The 25757-nt window shown below is 36.6% G+C and overlaps 1 protein-coding gene across 1 annotated transcript in view; it reads left to right on the top strand.

Annotated features, from left to right (window-relative positions):
- The window catches only part of LOC147839658 (uncharacterized), a 92338-nt gene that overhangs the window by 20986 nt on the left and 45595 nt on the right, over positions 1-25757 (top strand). The window contains exons 2-3 of the mRNA XM_087293031.1: positions 417-596; positions 21934-21990. Coding sequence (XP_087149157.1) covers positions 417-596; positions 21934-21990 — 237 coding nt within the window. The remainder of the gene's footprint in view (positions 1-416; positions 597-21933; positions 21991-25757) is intronic.

The following is a 25757-nucleotide window of genomic DNA, read 5'->3' as shown; positions in this document are numbered from 1 at the left end:
TTTAAGCCTTAGCTGGATATTTCACTTCCTTTAGAGCTGTGTTACACATGGAAGTGTCATTTTCATAAACCCATATTAGTAGCACTTTAAAATGACTCATGAAGTTAATTTGTTTTAGCTTGAAAATGTAAAGCAACCATTGGAGAATTTACAGTGTACAATCATGTTTTATCATGCTTTATTAGGAGGAGAAGGTGTGTCATAGTTTTTTTATTTTTTATTTTAAGGAAAAGAGTCCTGTCTTCAAAGGATTGGGTAAAAAAAAAAAGCTTGATTCTACCAGAGGCAGATCTTACAGCCGTCTTCCAAGATCTGATCGAAGCCATCAAGCTACGTTCACACCGAATTTGCAACGCCTCTTTCCTAATTACGGTCCTCTTTATAATAAATCGCTTATCTGAGTGTTTTCATTTTAGGCCCAGGATGTGTGGAAATTGATTGGGTTCTGTGCTGAGATAGAGCCAGCTGTTTGTTTTGGAACCTCCATCATCTTTGATCTTCATCTCATTAGGGAGAAAATGAGGCGAGGACAGATTAGTGCTATGACAAGGACTTCCATCAACAGAGTTCATCTGTTCATGCTGAGAAAAATGAAGGTAACTCAACAAAAGAGGCCTGGCAAGCAACACGTGCTCTGCTGTTTAGCTGTGTATACAGGTATGCACCACAAAATTTCAATATCGATGGAGAGTCAATTTATTTCACTAATTTGTTTAAAAAAAAAGTGAAACTTGTGAGTTATATCAGTTCACAACACACTAAGTGAAATATTTCAAGCCTTCATATGTTTCAGTTTGAATGATTATGGATTAAAGATGAAAAAAAAAAAACTAATCCAGTATTTCACAAAATTACTTAAAAGTAATTACAGTACTTTGTTGGGCCTCATTTAGAACTAATTACAGCATCAAGGCAGCTTTGCATAGTTAAGGAGTTATGGTGGCCCAAGTTGCTGTGATATTGGCCTTTAGCTTAACCCCGATCTTCCTCTTGACAATAGCCCATAGATTTTCAATTGGGTCACAGTGAGGTGAATTTCCTGGCCAATTAAGAACAGGGATACTATGGTCCTTAAACCAGGTACTGGTTGCTTTGGGACTGTGTGCAGGTCCCAAGTCCTACTAGAAAATCTCAAAATATCTCCAAAAAGCTTTTTGGCAGCAGGAAGCATAAAGTGCTCTAAAACAGTGGTTCTCAAAGTGGGGGTAGGGACCCCCCAAGGGGTCGCGGGACAATGAAGGGGGTTTATTTTTATTAAACCATAAGAATTACTATATTTTATCCATAACTTACTGAAGAGAAAAAAATAGTAATTTATACTTACTATATGCTATATAGTTACTATAGTAGCTTATAGTTCTATTGGATTGCGACCCCTGGGGTAATTACATTAATTAAAGACACCTCAATAGTGTCAGATGCAGCAGATTGATTTTATTACACCAAAATAAACTATCTGGCCCATTTGCAGCACTCACATGCATAAAAAAATAAATAAAATAAACAAAGAATAGACTTGGGTCTATTGGTGTGTGTGCGCCATTGCATGCAAGGTTTCTGCATTTATAACCATCTCAGTGGATATTGGGGGTCACGAGTCACTGGCATTGTCATTTTGGGGGTCGCAGGCTGAAAAGTTTGGGAACCCCTGCTCTAAAACATCCTGTTATAGAGCTGCGTTGATTGTAGACTTGATAAAAGACAATGCACCCAAACCAGCATATGACATGGCTCCCCAATAAAAGCAGTTAATGTTTTTTTAAAACCATTTTAAGGTCAATATTATTAGCCCTCTTAAGCAATATTTTTTCTATAGCTTACAAAACAAACCATCGTTAAACAATAACTTGTCAATTACCCTACATTGCCTAATTAACCTAGTTAAGCCTTTAAATGTCACTTTAAGCTATACAGAAGTGTCTTGAAAAATATCTAGTCAAATATTATGTACTGTCATAATGGCAAAGATAAAATAAATCAGTTATTAAATCTATTATGTTTAGAAATGTGTTGAAATAATCTTCTTTTCGTTAAACGGAATAGGGGGAAAATATACAGGGGATTTAATAATTTAGGAGGGCTAAAAATTCTTACATATATCCTTCTTATTCATCGGAGCTAAAGCACTAAAACAATTAGTGCAAGACAGAAACTGTTTATTAGGAAAACACAGCTGTGTTCAAATTATAGCTCCGGGGGGCAGAACACAACAGCATTAGCCAAGTAAACAAACACACAACTTCAACTAAACAACATAATGTGAAGCAGAATGGTGCCCTTTCAAATAAAATGACTCAAGACATTATGACCTAATCAATAGCATGTTTAAATAAACTGCTCAAAGGGAAAGTTCATTCCAAAAGACAATTTGCTGTTAATTTACTCACCCAACCATATAAGGTTACTTATTCTTTACACTCAAAACAATTATTTACACTCACCGGCCAGTTTGTTAGGTACACCTGTCCAAATGCTCATTAACACAAATTTCTAATCAGCCAATCACATGGCAGCAACTCAATGCATTTAGGCATGTAGACATGGTCAAGACGATCTGCTGCAGTTCAAACCGAGCATCTAAATGAGGAAGAACGGGGATTTAAGTGACTTTGAATGTGGCATGGTTGTTGGTGCCAGACCGGCTTGTCTAAGTACATTATGTCAGAAACTGATAATCTACTAGGGTTTTCAAACACAACCATTTTCATCAACCACAAACTAAACTGAAATTCAACTCTGAATTCTGGACTGTCAGTTTCAATGCACTAGAACTTCTATGTTACGTTGGCAGAATCTACATTGTAAAAGCACTATAGCAATTAAGATGAATTGAATTGAATTCAGTCAATAATTTACTATGTTTGTTTTGCATGTTGTTGCAATAATTTAATCACAATATATTGACAGGTTTAGAAGCATTGGTCTTATTTGTTCATAGTACAACAGTCAGTTTTTATTATGTGCAATCAAGTTTTCAGTCACGTTTATAATGGTCTTGCTTCTCAATGTGGGTCAACTCTCAGTGGTGTTTCATTCACTTTGTTAATATTTTATGCAGTATAGAGGTATGGTGTGTAACCCACAGACTTTACTGCCTTTCCATTTGTTTCTCTTGAGTGTGGGTTGAACTGGCCTTTTAGACTTGGGAGCGAGTGCATTAATATGAACATTCAGCACAATTTACCAATCCTCATCTTGAAGCAAGGGGAAAAAAAAGGTTCATTTAAAGAGATAGTTCACCCAAAATTGGAAACAGACCAATTGTTTACTCTTGTGGTTTTAAACCTCTATGAGTTTCTTTCTTCTGTTAAACACAAACAGATGATATTTTGAAGAAAGCTGAAAACTGGTAACCATTTTTTAACAGAAGAAACAATGTCAAAGAGGTTTGGAACAAGTGAATGGTGGGTAAATGATGAAATGAAGGAATCAATATCAATATAAGTAGAACAATAACTCATGAGAACCAATATAACCAATATTCATCACAAAATCACAAAAAATCATACAAAGCTACAGAATACAGAGCATCCGGAAAGTATTGATAGCGCTTCACCTTTTTTCACATTTTTTTATGTTACAGCCTTATTCCAAAATGAATTAAATTAATTTAATTCCTCAAAATAATACACACAATACCCCATAATGACATTTTTTTTTCAGAAATTGTTACAAATTTATTAAAAATAAAAAAGCTGAAAAATCACATGTACAGAAGTATTCACAGCCTTTGCTGAATACCTTGTTGATGTACTTTTGGCAGCAATTACCGCCTCAAGTCTTTTTGCATATGATGCCACAAGCTTGGCACACCTGTCTTTGGGAATGTTTGCCCAGTTGCTCTTTGCAGTACCTCTCAGGCTCTATCAGTTTGGATGGAAAGCGATGGTGTATAGTCATTTTCAAATCTCAAATCCACTCCATTGATATTTTGGTGATGTGCCTAAGTTCATTGTCCTGCTGGAAGATGAACTGTCGCCCCAGTCTAAGATCAAGAGCACTTTGAAGAAGGTTTTCATTCAGGATGTCTCTGTACATTGCTGCATTCATCTTTCCCTCTATCCTGACTAGCCTTCTAGGTCCTGCTGCTGAAAAACATCCCCACAGCATGATGCTGCCACCACCAAGCTCCGCTGTAGGGATGGTATTAGCCTGGTGATGAGCGGTGCCTAGTTTTCTCCAAACGTAATGCCTGGCATTCACTCCAAAGAGTTCATTTTTAGTCTCGTCAGAATTTTGTTTCTTATGGTCTGAGAGTCCTTCAGATGCCTTTTGGCAAATTCCAAGCGGGGAGAAACTTCGTTTTGCCACTCAACATACAGGCCTGATTGGTGGATTGCTGCACAGAGGGTTATCTCTCCACAGAAGAACGCTGGAGCTCAGACAGAGTGACCATCAGGTTTTTGATCACCTTCCGACTAAGGCCCTTCTACCCTGATCACTCAGCTTAGACGGCCGGCTAGCTCTAGGAAGAGTCCTGGTGGTTCCAAACATCTTCCACTTACGGATGATGGAGGACACTGTGCTCATTGGAACTTTCAGAGCAGCAGAAATTTTTCTGTAACCTTCCCCAGCCTTGTGCCTCGAGAGAATCCTGCCTCTGAGGTCTACAGACAATTCCTTTGTCTTCATGCTTGGTTTGTGCTTTGGCATACACCATCAACCCTGGGACCTTATATAGACAGGTGAATGCCTTTTCAAATCATGTCCAGTCAACTGAATTTACCACAGGTACACTCCAATTAAACTGCTGAAATCTTAAGAATAATCACTGGAAACAGAATGTTAGCTTAATTTAGAGCTTTACTGCAAAGGCATGTGATGTACATGTGATTTTTCAGGTTTTCTATTTTTAATAAATTTGTAAGAATTTCAAAAAAATCTTTTTTTCACATTGTCATTATGGGGTATGGTGTGTAGAATTTTGAGGAAATAGATGTATTTAATCCATTTTGGAATAAGGCTGAAACAAAAAAAATGTGAAAAAAGTGAACCGCTATGAATACTTTCCGGATGCACCGTAAAATAAATATATAACAGAAATAAATATAGGGGTACATAATCTAAATGAGCCTGGGTTGGTTTCAAGTGGATATACAACATGATAGAGGGAAAAATGACAATCTTTTAACAACTTTTGACATTTATAGTGATTTAGCTTTTTTTTTTTTTTGGCTGCATATTTATCACTCAACCATAACAGTCACGCAACCACAGACCATTAGAGTTGCAGTGCTTGACAAGAATGAAGCATCTAAAAATGTTTCAAGTTTCCCAAACAACATCCTTCTAGGGCTGCTCGATTATGGTAAAAATCCTAATCACGATTATTTTGGTCACAATTGTAATCACGATTATTCAAAACGATTATCAGTTGGTGTCAAAAATATTCGCCCTTCTGTGAATTTTTTTTTTATATATAAATATTTCCCAAATTATGTTTAACAGAGGATTCTTTTTTTTTACAGTATTTGCTATAATATGTTTTTTCTTCTGGAGAAAGGCTTATTTGTTTTATTTCAGCTATAATAAAAGCAGGTTTAAATATTTGAAACCCATTTTAATAGCTCAATATTATTAGCCCCCTCAAGCAATATATATTTTTGATTGTTTACAGAAGAAACTACTGTTATACAATGAACTGCCTATTTACCCTAATTAAGCCTTTGAATGTTACTTTAAGCTGAATGCTAGTATCTTGAAAAATATCTACTAAAATATAATGTGCTGTCATCATAGGAAAGATAAAATAAATCAGTTATTAGAAATAAGTAAGTAAATACAGTTGAAGTCAGAATTATGACCCCCCCCCCCCCCCTGAATTATTAGTGCCCCTGTTTATTTTTTTTCAATTTCCGTTTTGTTCTAGGAAGATTGTTTCAGCACATTTCTAAGCATAATAGTTTTAAAAACCTATTTCTAATAACTGATTTATTTAATCTTTTCCATGATGACAGTAAATAATATTTTACTGGATATTTTTCAAGACACTTACAGCTTAAAGTGACATTAAAAGGCATAACTAGGTTAATAAGGTTAACTAGGCAGGTTAGGGTAATTAGTCAAGTTATTGTATAACGATGGTTTGTTCTGTAGATTATGGAAAAAAATGGCTTAAAGGGGCTAATAATTTTGTCCCAAAAATGTTTTTAAAAAAATTAATAACTGCTTTTATTTTAGCCGAAATAAAACAAATAAGATTTTCTCCAGAACAAAAAATATTATCAGACATACTGTGAAAATTTCATTGCTCTGTTAAAAATCATTTGGGAATTATTTAAAAAAAGAAAATCAAAATCAAAAGGGGGCTAATAATACTGACTTCAATTGTATGTTATGCTTAAACTGTGCTTTAACCATCTTCACTGTATTTTTAATTACATTTTTGATTAATAATAAAAACAGTCGGCAGCAGCAGGTATATCGCACGCTGTCACTTTAAGAATAGTGCGGCTCTGATATGGTTTCTCTTTCACGTGTCTTTTGATTCTCAACTTGTTTGTTTATTACACAAATGAGGGTTAATATGAATAATCACTAAACACCGCGCTCTGACACAAATGTGCATGCATTTGACCATTAAAGCGCTCACATTAAGATGCCGTTAGATGTGTGTGTGTTCTGCTGTCCGAGGCGCGCGCAAACACACACACACACACTACCTGTCCGAGGTTAAGTGCGGTGCGCACACTCACAACAGCACTTGCTCTTTCGCGCTTTTACAAATATGAAGGATGCGCATCCCGTGCTGCATAAGTTACATTATAGTACAAGTTTTTTTGTCATTTTCACGTGGAACTGAGCTTTGCAGAGCAACAAATGTGTACAACTGTAAAGGGGGCGGTATGTGATGGAATAATCGTTTATCTCGTTTAATGGTTTTTCAAAATCGTTAAAAGACAAAATCGAAATCGGATTTTCGATTAATTGCACAGCCCTACATCCTTCCATACATATAAATTGGGTTTCTCTCATGTTTACAAAATAATGTATCAGATGTCAATGTATTATCTGGTTTGATGTCAATCGTCAACAGTTTCACATTTACAAATGATTCAAAATAGCCAAAAAATCTTCCACACTTTGACAAGCAGGTAATATTTTGAGGCGCTCAGATGAGCTGCAAATCCATATTTGCCTTGATGGCAGAGACGCAGGTAGCCTTACTGGTTGTCAGACATTTGTGATGTTCTCGCCCACGTCTTGGCTGCGAGAGACAGCACAGTGAACAAGCTCAAGATTGAAGTAAATTGAAGTTTCTTGTTCATCCAGCTCTCAGTCCCATAAGTGTATATCTGCACTGGAATGAAACATGATTAATTGTCGTCCCTGCCACTGCCAGACAAACACCAACTGTTGATGACAGAGGTGGATATATCACAGGATCCAAATCCTGAACACAAAACCTATAGCATATGAACAAATGATAATCAGAGAACATGACAAGTAATAGAAAGCAATGGATGGGGTACATGTATTCTGTAGCTTTATATGATTTTCTGTGATTTTATAATGAATATTGGTTCTCATTAGTTATTTTTTGCTTATATTGATATTAATTTCTTTAAATGGGTAGTTCACCCAAAACTTTCATCATTTACCCTCCCTTCTTTTGTTCCAAACCTGTTAGACATTCTTACTTCTAGTAAATAATAAAGAGGATATTTTGAAAAAAGCTGGAAACCTGTAACAATTGACTTCAATAGTATTTTATTTCCTACTATGGAAGTCAATTGTTGCAGGTTTCAAGCTTTCTTCAAAATATCTTCTTTAGCATTCGATAGAAAAAAAAGAAAGTCAAAGTTTAGAACCACTTAAGTGTGATTAAATCAACTCGGGCTCATTGTGAAAACGTACCGCTATATACATTTCTGGAGAGCACCAAATATGTCCCAGAAGCTACATTTTTTTGTGTGCAGTTTTTGATTTCGTTTACGCTTTTTCAGATCTCAGATTTCTCTTGCGAGTGCCATCGTGCATGCTGTTCTTATGTAAATCCACCAGACGCCACTGTCGACTGACTGAGTGATCGACCTACCCACCCTCCTCCTTCCCAAAACCCAACTAATAGTGTTTTAAAAAGCACCGATTGACCCGCCCACCCACTTCCCTAAACCCAACTGACAGCTTTAAAGAGCAATCCAGAAAAAGAAAAGCCCTTGCCCGATTGTTACCATGTTTCCAGGTTTTATTACATTCTCACCATTATTTACTTGTTTATTTTATTTTTTGCTTTCTGTTTTTGTCTTACCTGCTTTCTGAACCGTTCTTCGCCCAAACTCGAAACCCATCATCATGGTCAACTCTTTGTCTCAAGTCCGCCGACATACATGGCGAGCTACTGAGTAAACCGTTACAGCAGAAAAGCCGTCCATACCGAGGAAAGCAGTCAGCTGATACAGTAAGCTGATACAGCGTCATACCCCCCATAGCATTCATTTAAAAAAATTAAATGCAGCCATATGTACTGTACCTCTGGCTACATAATTTGCTCTCTACAATACTGCATATCGGGCTACGTTTTCAGTTCGAGTCTATGTTGGATAAAATAATAAATGAAAATTCTTTTTTGGGTTAACTATCTCTTTAACTGATGTTTTGGAACAATCATGACTGTGTTGATCTTTTACTATAAAGTATATATATTCCACATTTGTATTTAATCTATATTTTAATTTCAGTCATTATATTTGAAATGAGCATATCATTTACTACTGCACTACTCCAAATGTGTGTCTTTAACTTAAACTTATCATAAGTAATGAGAGAATTTTTTTTATTTATCATTTTTTATTCAATTTCTTGGCAGTGTACATACAATTCCTTAGTATTTTTTAGCTTTACCTTTAAATTGTATAACTTGGGTCAAACTTTTTGGGTATCCTTCTACAAGCTTCTCACAATAGTTTGCTGGAATTTTGGCCCATTCCTCTTGACAGAACTGGTGTAACTCAAATTTGTAGGCTGTCATGTACGCACAAGCTTTTTCATCTCTGACCACAATTTTCTATAGGATTAAGTTCAGGGCTTTGTGATGGCCAAAACATTCACTTTGTTGTCCTTAAAGCACAACTCTCTAACTAATTAGGAAGTATGCTCAGGGTCATGGTCTGTTTGGAAGACCCATTTGTGGCCAAGCTTTAATTTCCTAGCTGATGTCTCGAGATGTTGCTTCAATATTTCTAAATAATGTTTTTTCTTCATGATGCCATCTATTCTCTGAAGTGCACTAGTCCCTCCTTCAGTAAAACATCCCCACACCATGATTCTGCCACCCCCGCACCTCACAGTTGGGATGGTGTTGCTAGGCTTGTAAGCTTCCCCCTTTTTTATCCAAATGTAAAGCTGGTGTTTAAGCCTAACAGTTTAAATTTAGTTCCATCAGACCACAGAGCATGTCTCCGAGAATTCCAAAAAAAGTATTTTTCCCAACGTGATTTTACAATTTGTAATATGACTTATTTCATTTTGGAGTAATGGCTTCTTCCTTGCTGAGTGGCCTTTCAGCCCATGTCAGTACAGGACTCGTTTAACTATGAAACTCTCTTAGCAGCTTCAGCCAGAATCTTCGCAGCGTCTTTTGCTTTTGTTCTGGGGTTGATACACACAGTTCACACCATAACACATTCATCTCTGCAAAACAACCCTTCTCTTTCCTGAGCTGTATGATGACTGGATAATATGTGGGTGTTTCCTAGTACTAAGTTGAAGCTGGAAGGGCATCCGCTGAGTAAAACATATACCGGAATATTTGGCAGTTCATTCCACTGTGGCTATCCCTGATAAATAAGGGACTAAGTCGAAGGAAACTGAATGAATAGTTCAGTTTTGGACTACATTGTTGTCATCTAAAAGTATCCCCAGGAGTGGTCCACGAGTATTTTACTGCAATCTATCCACAATTGTTGTTAATATTCAGGGTTAATTCTACAATTCTACAACAGAAGTGCCGAATAAGATCTGGTTCTCGATTGTGAATTTCTGAAGGTAAATAGGAACAGAGAGGATTGAATCAGTGTTGATCTGCAGATTAGAGATCTGTAGATTAGACATCAGCATGTGTCTGACAGCAGGTCAATGCATGTCTTGACAGCCCTGTTATTAACTAGAGTCCAACTGAAGGGCAGATAACCAAGCCTGGTTCAATTGGATCAAAAACGATTAAAGGGATTTGTATTTATTTTCCCCCTCAGGCAATCTTACTTGATCTAATTAAAGCATTTCAAATAGCCATATTATAAATCTCCAAGATCCTGTGATAAAAGTCAATCGATTTTTTTTTTCACTCTGTTTGTTGTCCTACAATCTTGGACGCTTTTCTATTATATCTGTTACCAAAAGGCAGGTTTAGCAGTTTTTTTTTAAAATTATTATTGAGTCTGTGGGTGTTCCCTTCTGTCCTCTGGACTTCAACTGGATTAACACCCCTGGGTGAATGTGTGAGTTAAGATGCGCATGATTTCGCAGTGTTTGTGATTTATTGCTGCACCATTATCCATGGAGTGGCACTTCCTGATGGTTGAAGCCTTTGAACTTGAGCTTGAGGCGGGAGGTGTCCTATCTGGTGCGGGCTGATAAAACCCCCTCGATCGACTCTGCAAATCTGACAGTCCTGTCAAACACTCTCTGAGAGTCTGCCGACATCGCCTAGCCAGCAAGGACACCTGGAACTAAAAGGCTAAGAATATCACCTGAAACTGCTAAGAATAAGTCCATCTGACGGCTAATATTTCTTGTCCTTGTGACATTTTAAGGAGTGTGGAGTCTCACTTGGAGAGCAGTGGGCTGAATTTGGCAGATTGTGTGTAAAATGAGTGGAGATGGTTGTGGAAAATGTTCTGGTGTTTTTAAAATAGCCATCTGTCTATTGTCAACCAAGGGAACACAAGATCACATACAAACAAACAAACAGGTTAATAGTTTATTTACAAATATATAAAATATAAGAAATAGTTTATTTTATTTATTTATTTTACATAACCCATTAGAATTAATATTTTTTGTCCACAATGGTTTTCAGTAATCAGAGTATTAAATGTATATTTATTTAGTATTGTGAGAAAATAATATTTTGCCCTTTTGGAAAATTCAGAAATTAAATTTCCAAATAATAAGTCATTAATAACTATATATATATATATATATATATATATATATATATATATATATATATATATATATAATTATTATTATTATTTTTAATTTTATTTATTTACATTTTACATAACCTATTTGAGTGGGCAGCACGTGGTGCAGTGGGCATCACGTTTGCCTCATAGCAAGAAGGTGGCTAGTTTGAGCCTCGGCTGGGTCAGTTCTCCCCGTGTTGGCGTGGGGTTCCTCCAGGTGCTCCGGTTTTCCTCACAAGTCCAAAGACATGCTGAACAGGTGAATTAAATAAGCTAAATTGTCCATAGTTTATGAGTGTGTATGGATGTTTCCCAGTGATGGATTACAGCTGGAAGGGTATCCGCTGCGTAAAACATGTGCTGGATAAGTTGGCGGTTCATTTTACTGTGGCGACCCCAGATTAATAAAGAGGCTAAGCCGAAAAGAAAAAGGGGAGAACATGCATGAAAATGGGGAGAACATGCTGAAGTCCAAAGAAAACTGCCAACTGACCTAGCAGAGGCTCAAACCAGCGACCTTCTTGCTGTGAGGCGACAGCACTACCTACTAAGCCACTGTGTCACACTGTGTCATTTATTTTTTATTTTAATTAAATGTTTTTTTTTTTTTTACACAACCCATCTGAATTAATATTTAATATATATATTCTTTATTTATGTAAGATAATTTTTATTTACCCCTTTTTGAAAATACAAAAATTTTCCAAATAAAAAAGTCATTATTAATTATTTTATTTCATTGTAAAAAAGTTATTTGAATTAATATTTTTTCCACAATTGTTTTCAGTGATCAGAGTATTAAATAAAAAAAAGTTGTTGTGATAAAATAATATTATATTATATAATAATATTATTATTAATATTATATTTTCGCTCATTGCTATTAGTATTTTGCTTTTACTCTACTTGTTATTTTAATTAACTTTTAGGCTTTTGAAAAATATTAAATTTAGATTAAAATATTTCTCTATAAAAATATTTTTTACAAAAGTAATCAGATGAAGAGGTTGTACATGTATTACATTATTATGAAAAATCTAATATTAACAAGTGTCAACAGATAAAATAGAATGACTGCAGTGTTTTGCACATAGACAGCAATAAACCACATCCTAAATCATTTGTGCATCTATTAGTTTATTAATATGCATTTTGGTCTAACTTTATTTTTTAGTTCCATTGTCACCATGTCATTAGAATTTTTATTTGGGAAATGTAATCCAAAGGACCCAGAATGAAGCATGATTCAAGGGATGCTGGATACTTATCAGTGGAATAATAAACTGCCAGCTGTGTTTGTTTTTGTCTGGCGAGGCTTTAGATGCGTTCCAGAGGCTGAGCAGAATGCAGACATTTACCGGGCTGTAGATGCTGGTGTCATTACTCGCCGTGCTCGCTCTTGTGTGGCGGCCGATGTATTGTGGCATCACATTTGATCACTTATGTTATCTTGACGTTATGAGGATGCTTGCCCAGATGGGACCTTATGCAACTATCTCATCCACAGTAGATATTCAACATCAGCTGTATAAAATATTGAAGTTGACTGCTCATATCTAAGACTGAGTAGAAAATCGCACATTTATTCCAATGTTCAATTTGATTTTTTTTGTTTTGTTGGGTTATGTTCACATACGTTACCTTCAAACATTGTGCATTAGATAATATTATATCAAGGACCTCTATTTTATAGTGGTATTTCATGCAAAATCTGTTTTATGTTATACGCTTAGCTCAGGAATATTAAATAGGTGACTTTATATTCAGCCAGTAAATGCATCTGTCATTTACAGAAAAGCAAGAATGGTAATGGATGCAACCTTATACAGCTTTAACCTTGATGCAAAATCATTAAGGTGCCATATTAGGCTGTTTTGAAAGTTTTTAATGTTGTTTTGGAGGTCTCCTATAATAGGTTTATACCCATCCAAGGTATTTATAATACATATTTTCATAATACATTTACAGTGCATCTGGAAAGTATTCATAGCGCTTCACTTTTTCCACATTTTTTTTTTTGTTTTTGTTACAGCCTCATTCCAAAATGGATTAAATTCATTTATTTAGTTAAAATTCTACACACAATACCCAATAATGACAATGTGAAAAAAGATTGTTGAAATTTGTTGTAAATTAATTAAAAATAAAAAAGCTGAAAACCACATGTACAGAAGTATTCACAGTCTTTGCCTTTTGCCTGCTCTAAATTGAGCTCATGTACATTCAGTTTCCACTGATCCCTCTTGAGATGTTTCAGCAGCTTAATTGGAGTTCACCTGTGGTAAATTCAGTTGACTGGATATGATTTCAAAAGGCATACACCTGTCTATGTAAGGGCCCATGGTTGACAGTGCATGTCAAAGCACAAACCAAGCATGAAGACAAAGGAATTGTCTGTAGACCTCCAAGACAGGATTGTCTTGAGGCACAAGACTGGGGAAGGTTACAGAAAAAAATTCTGCTGCTCTGAAAGTTCCCGTGAACACAGTGGCCTCCATCATCCGTAAGTGGAAGATGTTTGGAACCACCAGGACTCTTCCTAGAGCTGGCCGGCCATCTAAGCTGAGTGATCAGGGGAGAAGGGACTTAGTCAGGGAGGTGATCAATAACCCGATGGTCACTTTGTCTAAGCTCCAGCGTTCTTCTGTGAAGAGAGGAGAACCGTACAGAAGGACAACCATCTGTGCAGCAATCCACCAATTACTTCTGTATGGTAGCGTGACCAGATGTAAGCCACTCTCCACCAGGACCATAAGAAACAAAATTCTCTGGTCTGATGAGACAAAAATTTGAGACTAAAACTCTTTGGAGTTAATGCCAGGCCTTACATTTGGAGAAAACCTGGCACCGCTCATCGGCTAATACCATCTATACAGTGAAGCTTGGTGGTGGCAGCATCATGCTGTGTGTATGTTTTTCAGCAGCAGGAACTGGAAGACTAGTCAGGATAGAGGGAAAGATGAATGCAGCAATGTACAGAGCCATCCCGAATAAAAACCTGCTTCAGGGTGCTCTTGACTTCAGACTGAAGCAACGGTTCATCTTACAGCAGGACAATGACCTAAAGCACCTCGCCAATATATCAATTGAGTGGCTTCACAACAACTCTGTGAATTTCCTTGAGTGGCCCAGCCAGAGCCCAGACCTAAATCCTATTGAACGGCACTGGAGAGATCTGAAAATAGCTGCACACCATCGCGTTCCATCCAATTTTTTCCATCCAATTCATTTTTTTCACATTGTCATTATGGGGTATTGTGTGTAGAATTTTGCGGAAAAAAATGTATTTAATCCATTTTGGAATAAGGCTGTAAAATAAAAAAAAAATGGAAAAAGTGAAGCGCTATGAATACTTTCCGGATTCACTGTATATAAAGCTCCATTTTCTGTATAAACATTAGTAAACATAGAAACGTAACTATAGTTTGTTAGTAAACATAGTTCAGGGTTCACATTTCTCGGTTTTCAAAAAATGTAGTTCCAATGAGCTTGGGTTGTATTTTTTAGTGATATGCAAAGAACTGCATGGGAATCTTTATTAATCAAAAATACAGTATATCCTTGTAAATATCATGAGCCTGCATTGGCTTAATTAGTTTAAAATTTAGATTTGTTCTAAACAGATGTTTGCTAAGAGCATCTTATTAACATGGCTGTCAAAAAAGTAATATAATTAATGCTATTCTTGGTGCAGACAATGAATACAACATCTAACAAAATCACCTCATGTTTACTGTATTTAATTCCATGTGGGTACAGTATGAGTTAAAGTATTATTTGGGAGATTGATTCACATTGTTGCACAACAATCTGCTATAATGGAGCCATTTTACACCCCCAAATATGATGTGACTTAAAACTGGCAGGGGTTTTGCTAGACATAATGCTTTCTCCTTCCAAAAAAATTATGTATATATATATATATATATATATATATATATATATATATATATATATATATATATATATATATATATATATATATAATATTATTTCAAGGACCTCTATTTTATAGTGAAATTACATGCAAAATGTGTTTTTTATGTTATAAGCTTAGCTCAGGAATATTAATTAGGTGACTTTATATTCAGCCAGTAAACGCATCTGTCATTTACAGAAAAGCAAGAATGGTAATGGATGCAACCTTTTACAGCTTTAACCTTGATGCAAAATCATTAAGGTGCCATATTAGGCTGTTTTGAAAGTTTTTAATGTTGTTTTGGAGGTCTCCTATAATAGGTTTATACCCATCCAAGGTATTTATAATACATATTTTCATAATACATTTACAGTGCATCTGGAAAGTATTCATAGCGCTTCACTTTTTCCAAATTTTTTATTTTTTTTTTTTGTTTCAGCCTCATTCCAAAATGGATTAAATTCATTTATTTAGTTAAAATTCTACACACAATACCCAATAATGACAATGTGAAAAAAGATTGTTGAAATTTGTTGTAAATTAATTAAAAATAAAAAAGCTGAAAACCACATGTACAGAAGTATTCACAGTCTTTGCCTTTTGCCTGCTCTAAATTGAGCTCATGTACATTCAGTTTCCACTGATCCCTCTTGAGATGTTTCAGCAGCTTAATTGGAGTTCACTGGTGGTAAATTCAGTTGATTGGACATGATTTCAAAAGGCATACACCTGTCTATGTAAGGGCCCATGGTTGACAGTGCATGTCAAAGCACAAACCAAGCATGAAGACAAATGAATTGTCTGTAGACCTCCGAGACAGGATTGTCTTGAGGCACAAGGCTGGGGAAGGTTACAGAAAAAAATTCTGCTGCTCTGAAAGTTCCAATGAGCACAGTGGCCTCCATCATCCGTAAGTGGAAGAGGTTTGGAACCACCAGTATATATATATATATATATATATATATATATATATATATATATATATATATATATATATATATATACTTACAAATATATAACCAAAATTAATCCTAAATGTGACTGGAAAAAATGTCGACACAACTAAAGTGATGCTAAGATAATTTAAGAAACCATTTGCATGATTATTAATTTTATTCGAATGTAATTCTATAGACAATTCTATATAATACAAAAAAAAATGTTTTAAAGAAATATCTGTTGTATTAGACTGGACTCATGGGTTTTTAGGTTTGTAAAGTCAATTAGGTTTATTAAGTCTTACCTCCCTGACTCATTGTCCCTCCTTTTTGCTTCATACAAAAAATTATCAGGAGACATGCTTGGTATAAATAAGATCACCATCAAGTTATTTAAACTTTGTTTTGTCAACTTGCAAAACTAACTGCGTGCCGACACCTCTGCATAAATGACTGTTACGCCAGTTTCACTAAGCATGAGAGGCACGTGAGCAGCACGGCTATTTTTCTGGCGTGCGTGTTCACAACCGGGACTTACACCAGGAGCAGAGCAGTGCGTCAGCGTCAAGCAGGAACAATGAGGTGTGCGGGGGGATTTTTTGCGCACATGCTCAGTTTGCTTTTTGAATAAACCACATTGTTTTCACCATAATTGGTTTGGTTAATCATAGAGAATAACGTCTTTATTTCAGAATTACCACTTTTAATAAATACACTTGCATGAAGTAAATCGTATCTCAAAGCATTTACTGGGGCACTGGTGATTTTTACTGAAGCTTGTGCTGCAGATACTTGGGAAAGCACATCATTATACCATAATTTTTGTGACACTGTACAATGATAGCTACCTTTTTTATGTGGTATTAAAGGGTATGTTTAGAGTTGGGGTAGGCGTATACATTTATAAAACACAATGTAATGAACTAGTTAATAAATATATTAATAATAACTGATAATGAATGTTTCTCATTAACTTCAGGCCAGAGATATATCCCCTTTAGCAACATCCGGCTACTGGAGACTACAAAACTACTCATGTTTGGATTGAGATTGGATTTAGAATGAATTTTTTTTTTTTTTCTTTTTAACAAACAAAAAATTGTGCACTTTGATTTTTAAAACTTTGCAGTACTTTCACATTCACAAACAGTTGTACTATACATATAACAGGTGATATCTGAAAGGAAAAGCAATATGAACACTTTAAATACCATAGCAAAAATAACTTGAAATGCTTCATGAAAAAAGTGTGTCAAAATGGGATCAGTGAATGTCTGTGTGGTCCTGAAAGCCAGAATAAAATGTAACCAGACCGAAAGCCATCAAACAGCCATTTTGCCACCAGGCAGGGTGTATTGCTTTATTCCTCTGAGTCACATGTGTGAGAGTGTGAGAGTGCTGTCGTTTGGTTGAAACCCTATGTGTTTATCTGGTCCTAATGGCTGGACTCTTTCTGCATCTCAGTGATGGGAAAATGAAGCCTCAGAGCTGTTTAACTGTCAGTCTATACTTGCCTCTGGTGATGGCGGTTTCAACATGACAGCTCCCACAACTTTTAAAGTGGTTGTTAGTTGCCCTCAGATTCTTTGATTTGGAAATGCAAGGATTTTCCTCGTGTGATACCGCTGTAATGTGTGGTAAAGTGTCACGCATACACACATTGCTTCTAACCTTTTCTCCAGGTCTTCACTGACTCATCTTGAACTTGTTGGGAGGTTTGGACACACCCCATCTTTGCCCAACTTTTTTGCTAATTAAAAGCTTTGGTCCCCTGTGAAGAAAGATTTATGGGCACTCACGTAATCTCTGTCTCGGCTCGCATGAATATTTTATTGTGCAAACGTTGCTCTTTCATAGTCTGAGATTCAATAAGGCTTTCATTCATGTTTAAGTATCAACATTGTCTCAGGTGTTTTTGCTCAGATTTGCTTGTAAAATGAAAACATTGTGATACTGAGACTTTGAGATTGCTGACTTGTGTTAAGAGTAGCCCTAAAGTCACAAATCTCCTAAAACGTATGCCTTTATCTAATTAATCACACGTTTTACACAATCTGTACTCATTCATTTTCCTTTGGCTTAGTCCTTTATTTATCAGGGGTCGCCACAGCAAAATGAACTGCCTTCTATTCTGGCATATGTTTTATGCAGCGGATGCACTTCCAGCCGCAGCCAAGTACTAGAAAACACCCATACACACTTATATTCACACACACTCGTACATCAAGGCCAATTTATTTCATCCAATTCACTTATAGCGCATGTCTTTGGACTTTGGGGGAAACCGCAGCACCTGGAGGAAACCCAAACGAATAATGGGAGAACATGCAAACTTCACAAAGAAATGTCAACTAGCCCAGCCGGGACTCGAACCAGTGACCTTCTTGCTGTGAGTCGACAGTGCTAACCAATAAGCCACCATGTCGCTTCTTTACACAATTTTATTAATGACAAATTAAATTGGGTTGGGAAAATTGGGGTAAATGTAAAAGGCATTTGAACAGACATTTCCTTAAAGTTGCTTTAGCAAATGTTTTATTTCAGTTGTATTGACAGCATTATATTTACAGACTGTTTATTGCAACTCCAAATCAATTCATTCATTGATGTGTTCAAAAAGCTGATTCAATCAGGAATAAATTAATAATGGCCCTTTGAACAAATGGCCCTTTGAATCATTTGTTCATCTGATTCATTCATAAACAAAACACAATTGTGTATTAATCAGAGACACAAAAGATCTGCTGTAGATTTTTAGGTAATATTTCAGTGCCAAAATCGCCAAAGCAGACAATATTGTGTATGAATTGTAGCACAACATTAACTTGTTTTCAGTATACAGTGATGAAAATATATATACAGCAGTTCTGTCTGGTTCTCGATTCTGATTGGCTGATAGCTGTGCAATATTCTGCAATAACAGCACTCATACAGCCTCTTCACCCTTGTCTATTACTCAGTCCTCATAGAGTGACAGCAGATCAACAGATCAATAGCCCAAGTGAACTGCGCTCTGGCACACCTCTTATGACCGGACCAGGGCCGGCCAAGTGAACCTTGCCTGTGCCCGATTCAGAGCACTCACACTTCTCAAAAGATCCGTGAAACTTTTTTCAGGCGAGAATAGTTGTTTAGCTTGCAACTATGCAGTTTATTTATGAGGATAATGGCTATTTTAAATAATTATAATTTCGGAGATTTAGCATCCTTCAGCCTATCATACTGAGCAGAGTAAAGACATTTGACGTTCCACCACAAGATGGCAACAGAGACCACATAATAAGTCTTTAGGTGAGAAAAACTCTACAGCTGACCAAGTGACCATTTAACTGATCGAGTGACAATCAAAGTGAGTCTCTCTCTTTTGTATGTTGTATAGTGCTGTATTTATACCATAGTAATCTGCTATGCTCTGGGCGGGGTTAATTATTGTTATGTTCCGATTGCAACAGAAATACTGGGGATTGTCTGATGGTATTTCGTGTGTTCAGCCTTATAATCTTAAACTGTGAGCAAAATCACCTGTTTTGTCATCACTTTAGACATTAAGCTAGAGAATCATTCAAACACTAGCTCTAAAGTGTAGTTTGTGTTGAGTAGCAATGGTTTCTGCTGTTCTAACGTGAGCTGCAGATGTGAATGACGGAAGAAAGTAGTTCCTCATACAAATGTGTTTTTGATACTCAGTGTTTGATTTTTCAAAATACACGATTATGCCGTCGAACTGTTGTATAAACGCAATATCACACTTGTAGCACTGCCATCACTGGGAAACATCCATACACGCTCATTCACACACACACTCTATGGTCTATTTTAGCTTACCCAATTCACCTATACCACATGTCTTTTGAACTCCACACAGAAATGCCAACTGACCCAGCTGAGGCTCAAACCAACGACCTTCTTGCTGTGAGGCATATATACATAAATCTTGTTTCTCAATTCATAACTGATTTAAAATTCAGTCCATTTCTCACTTTATTAGAGGCTTTAATAATAATAATAATAAAACCCATAAACGCTTTGCATAAATTAAATTCATGTTTATTTCTATATCTCTTTTACAGTGTACAACCATAGAAGTTCTAGTAAATAGAAACTGTGTCCAGCCAGTCTAGCACCAGAGACTTGTTATTTAGATAAGTCAGGTTACCAGAAATAAGCTTTCAGATGATTTGCAATATCAAGTATTTTATTGTAAGTACCCTCACTCCCCCAAAGTATAAACTACAGTATATCAAAACTCTTCATTTTGTTTGACAAAATATTAACATTTTTCATTTTGACATATTCGCCTTTCCTCCCCATTTTAACCAGATCAGCCGGAGAAAGAAAATACATTCTCACTGTTCTCATACACAATGCTTATACGACAGACCCTGCTATTAGTACAACTGTGAAATGGCCTTGCTGTTCTCAGTAATGTAGCTGCACCCTGCCATTTGCTGGATTACTTACTGTGTTGAGAGCACTGGACCCTGTGTAACTCTCCTCCCAGCAAAATGGAGCCACTCACTGTATTTGACAGGGCCCGTAATGAGTTCCCTGGGAGACGAGGCCACATATCAGACCGGCCTCATTAACACCTCATCATGCAGATGGGCATGAAGCTCCATTGCCGCTCTCTTCTGTCTAGAGGGAAAGCTGCTCGAGGGCCAGACAGGTGGCATTCGGGGCCCCTGTGACATTTTGTTCGCTGACTTGTCATTTCGATGATGACACATCATTTCACTCTATCCCTCAGCTCTTTGCTTGAGAAATCCAGTCCTCAGAAAGCACTCCCTTCGCTTTGGCTTTTGTGGCCTGAGAAATGTATAGTCATTATGGTGAGGACAGAGAGAGTGACTGCTGTTTTCTGTGTGGTCTGAGCTCCTGTCTGGACTATGGATGTGTTGTAAGATTATTTTATTAGAGGACATGTTCAGAGTGTTGCCTATGGCTCGAATGTCAGTGCTTATTCTTGTCTTTTCAGTATCGTTTTCTGCTCTGACTTCGGGATTTTAGTGCTGTAGAGTTTGTTTGGGATGTTATTACTTGAATTGTCCTAATGAATTACTTGTGGTGTCTTTAGGTAAAAAAAAAACGTGTTTTAAATGAAGGAGTTCTGACGTCAGCTGCAGATGTAAATGAATGACGAAAGAAAGTAGTTCCTCATACAAATGTATGTTTGAGACTGTCCGTGTTTGAGTTTTTTTTATTTTTTTTATACACACGATAATGTCATCAAACAGTGGCTGTTTCTCAATTCCAAGAACGCAGAGAACGAACTCAGGAGACTGCAAGGGCAGAGAACGCGTCCTTTGAGAATTGAGATGCTGCGTTCTTCCTGATGGTCACATGACCTTCACGTGTTTTAAATGGTAAATTATTTAAACATTACAGCCTTCATACAACGATTTATTGTTTTTCCCCTTTTCAAAATATATACTTTGCATAAAAACAATCTAAATATATGTTGCACAATATAAATAAATCAGATTTTAATACGAATATCAGCAAACAAACACCCTTAATGTGTTTATTCCTTTATTAAGATCCATGGTAATGTTTACTTTCACCGTTTCATTTAGGGAAACTCCTGAGGTAAATAGTTCATATCTATAAACTTTAATACTAAATCTAGATAAAATGCAGCGCTTCCCACCTCCAGTCGCTATGACTTCTGGGACTTCCAGAGCGAGTTCGGTGCTCAAGTCTGCATTGGTGCGTCCTCGATATAAAGAACACATCCGGGAAGTTTCACGCGTCCTCCATACTTGCGGTCTTGAGTATTGGAACTGAACTTAGGCAGCTGATGATGTCGTTTCACGAGAACACGAGGACGTAAGACCGCTGAAGAACGCATATTGAGAAACAGCCAGTGTGTAGGATTGTGGTTGAACTAGTAATTGCAGTCCAAAATCCAAATATTAAATTTTTTTTTTTTCACCCATTCCCTCCACAGGTTGCCAGATTGATGACACAAACATTGCAAGCATGCCTGACGATCAAGCCTTACAATGTAAGCAGCTCAGCAAATTTTTATTCAATTCAATTAATCTTTATTTATATATCGCTTTTACATTGTAAATTGTATCAAAGCAGCTTAACATAGATGTTTTGGTAAATTGAAACTGTGTCAGTCTAGTTTTTAGAGTTTAAGTTCAGTTTAGTTTAGTTCAGTGTGGTTTAATTTTCACTGCTGAAAGTCCAAACACTGAAAAGCAAATCCATCAATGCGCAGCTCCACAAATCCCAAACCAAGCAAGCCAGCGGCAACAGTGGCGAGGAACAAGTTTATGTTTGTCATATTTATATTATTTGCTAATTAAAAACCACCTAATACCCAGAGTTTCTTACCCCAGTCATCTTCGGCTTGAAGAATCCCCCCTTCCACCCCTACTCCTCCTTTCTTTTCCTTGATAGGGCAGCACGGCAGGCCAGTGGTTAGCACTGTTGCCTCACAGCAAGAACGAACTGGTCTAAGACTCTAACAGGCCAGTCGATGTTTCTGTGCAGTGTTTACACGTTCTCCCGCTGCTCGTGTGGATTACCCCCAGATTCTTCAGTTTCCTTCCACAGTCCAAAAACTTACAACATAGATGAATTGACCAAAAACAAATTAGCACCGTAGACGAGCTTTTAATCAGCAGTATATCTCTCTGTAGCAATCCGTAAATTGTCATTAGCCATAAACTGCAGGGGAGTTCTCAAGACATAACTAAGCTTAAACTCCCCTCTCGCCCTGCAAACGTGAGGGAGCCTCCTGGGACAGCATGCCAAACACGCTTTATTATCATTGTCATATGATAATCATATTATCATATCAATGTTCTTTAGTGTTTTTGCATTCTTGTGTTCTCGCAAACATCATCAGTGACTAAAGTTCAGTTCCAAAACTCGAGACTGCAAGACCAGAGGACCCATGACAGTATCGTGATGAGTTTTTGATATCAAGGATGCATTGAGGCAGACTTGAGCGCAGGTCTTGCTCTAGAAGTCCTAGTAGTCATTCCGGCTGAATAAAGGTGGTGGGAAGTGCAGCATATTAGATATATTTACTATTAAAGTTCAGAGATATACCTTATTTATCTCAGGAGTTTCTCTAAATAGGACGGAGAAAGTAAACATGGACATGAAACTCTTAATACAGGCACATTAAGGGTGTTTATTTGCTGAAATTCATGCCGAGCACAACAAACTAGACAAGCATGTACTTGCATCTGGACTCTACCACCAAAACAGGAGTTAACAAGACTGAAGTGGCAGAATCCTGACATAATCTGGAAAACTTTAATGAAATTTTCTCAACATATTTAATGCCCAGATTGAAAATTTAAGATTTCAAATAGTTGTATCTCATCCAGATATTTATTTATATCCAGACCTATTTATTTTTTCAGATAAATCTCAATTTACAAATATTGATCTTCTGCCTGGCTTTATAGTCCAGGGTCACAAATGTTTTATAAATGAGTTTTGTTAATCAGCTTAACTTGAATATCTTCTAAAACATGTATTTTGATGATGACACATCCTTTCACTCTCACCCTCAGCTCCTCTTTTGAAAAATCCAGTCCTCAGAAAGCACTCCCTTTGCTTTGACTTTTGCAGTATGAGAAACGTATAGTCATTATGGTGAGGACAGAGAGAGTGACTGCTGTTCCTTTGTGGTCTGAGCTGCTGTCTGGACTGTGAATGTGTTGTAAGGTTTATTAGAGGGGATGTTCAGAGTGTTAACTCTTGATTTTTTTAGCCCTGTCTTTTACTTTTCAGCATATTTTCCTGCTCAGACCTCTGTACTGTTCTGAGCTTGCCTTTGGGATTTTGGGACCGCAGGTTTTGTAGGCTATAGGATGATAAATTGCTTGTGATGGCCTCATTTGTGAGTTGCTTTGGGTAAGATTGTGTAAATGAATTCTAGAATATGTTTATTAGACTTTTTATCCAAAAGGCATGAAGCCAAAAGAGATCTTAATTGTTTTTATGTTTGTTTGTTTGTTTGTCTGTCTTTGACAGTCAAACAAATATGCTTTTGCTGCTTGTTCAAACTACTTAATTAAGATGAGCAGCAATATTTGACAATTTTTTGGAACAACTGAAAAATCATACTTCAGTAAAAGTGCCATTACTTGAATAAAAATGTAGTGCAAGTAGAGTGAAAGTATTGGTTATAAATATTACCTTTAGACCTTTTAAAAGTAGTCGAGTAGTGAGTAAAAAAAAAACTGATGCATTTAAACGTGATTTGTGGATGTGTGTAAACGTAATATTCTGTAGTGCATTTAGTTATTGCCCAGCAGACACACAACGTCATAAGATGCTAATACTGGGTTAGATTTAGGTTTAATGTCTAGCCAGTGTTTAAGGACAATGTGATTTTGATGCCCAATAACGACGTCAAATGACTTTGATTTTTGATTGATTTTAGGTTGATTTTAGGTTGTGTTAGAAAGTGACCAAAATACGACATCGAGCCAACATCTTACACCAACATCATATTGACGTCATCTACTGACATTTATTTATCAGGTGTGGCAACTAATATCTAACATCTGATTTGATTTTAATTTGATTTGATTTATTTATTTTCTAACAAAAACATCATACATAAAATATCATTAACAAAAAAAAATAAATAAATACATTTAAACATGGTCGAAAATGGAGCGGGATGAAGCATAAGCTTATTATTCTCCCACCCCATTACCACATACATCATTCATTTATTACTTAAACTTATTTATTCTTTTACTTATATCTTCTTTTTACATGAAACATATCTTATCCTTTTGGCTTCTTTGACAAATAATATGTTTGATTCTATTTGTATCTTTTCATTTTGTAACATAGACCCAAAGAAGAAAAGAAAAAGAAAAAAATACATAGTACTGCAAATAAAAAAAGAAAAACAACAACAACAACAACAACAACATAGTACTGCAAATAGAAAAAGAAAAAACAACAACAACAACATAGCACTGCAAATAGCCATTAATTAAAATTTCATCATACCTTTATCTTTTTATCTTTTTTCAATGACCTTCATCATTATATTCCTTTATTATTATATATTTTTACAGTTTTTTAAATTGATTAATATCCTGACGTTGTTTTAGAGTCTGATCTAGACTGTTCGCACCGCCGGAGGCTCTGTGTGATTAGGGGGCCCCGCGTCGTCGCGATTTTCAATAATTGTAAATCCAGCAACCGCAATAATCAAACTCTTGGGAACAACTGTGGTCGGAACCAAAGTTCAAAGGTCTGTGTTCTCTGAACACCTCTCAAGCGGTGGACTACTTCATTCTGATTGCTTGCCGCCGAACCGCGTCATAGCTCATACTATATAGTTAACTTGATATCAACTCCTCGACGCTCAACACTAGAGAAGACGCGCCGCGCTGTTTCTCGCCGCCAGTTCTCATTGAAAATGAATGACTTCTGGCTACTTTGACGCTCTTGCCGCTTTCGGTTTGTGATCGCTCCTCAGTTTGTGAAGGCTTCCCCGCGTTGTCGCTCCACCTCACCTCCCTTCCCCGCTCCTCAATTTGTGATCGTTGATTCGCTTCCCCGTGTTGTCTCTCTGTCTCTTCATTTCAAACAAAATGCAACATTCCTGCGACATTTGGGTACAACGTCAATCTTATATCCTGTTGACGTCTTGTGCTTGCTGGGTGTTTAGGGCCATTTTGGTTATCATACAGCAAAACATCCGTCATCTTCTCATCAGTGACACGCATCTAAACAGTCTCTCGGTCAATGTGTGTAAAGATTTTAGACATCATCTTG

The sequence above is a fragment of the Danio rerio genome, chromosome 18 (assembly GCF_052040795.2).
Source record: "Danio rerio strain M-AB ecotype USA chromosome 18, GRCz13ab, whole genome shotgun sequence".
In the NCBI taxonomy this organism is placed as follows: Eukaryota; Metazoa; Chordata; class Actinopteri; order Cypriniformes; family Danionidae; genus Danio; species Danio rerio.
This window is presented reverse-complemented; position numbering and strand designations above follow the sequence as displayed.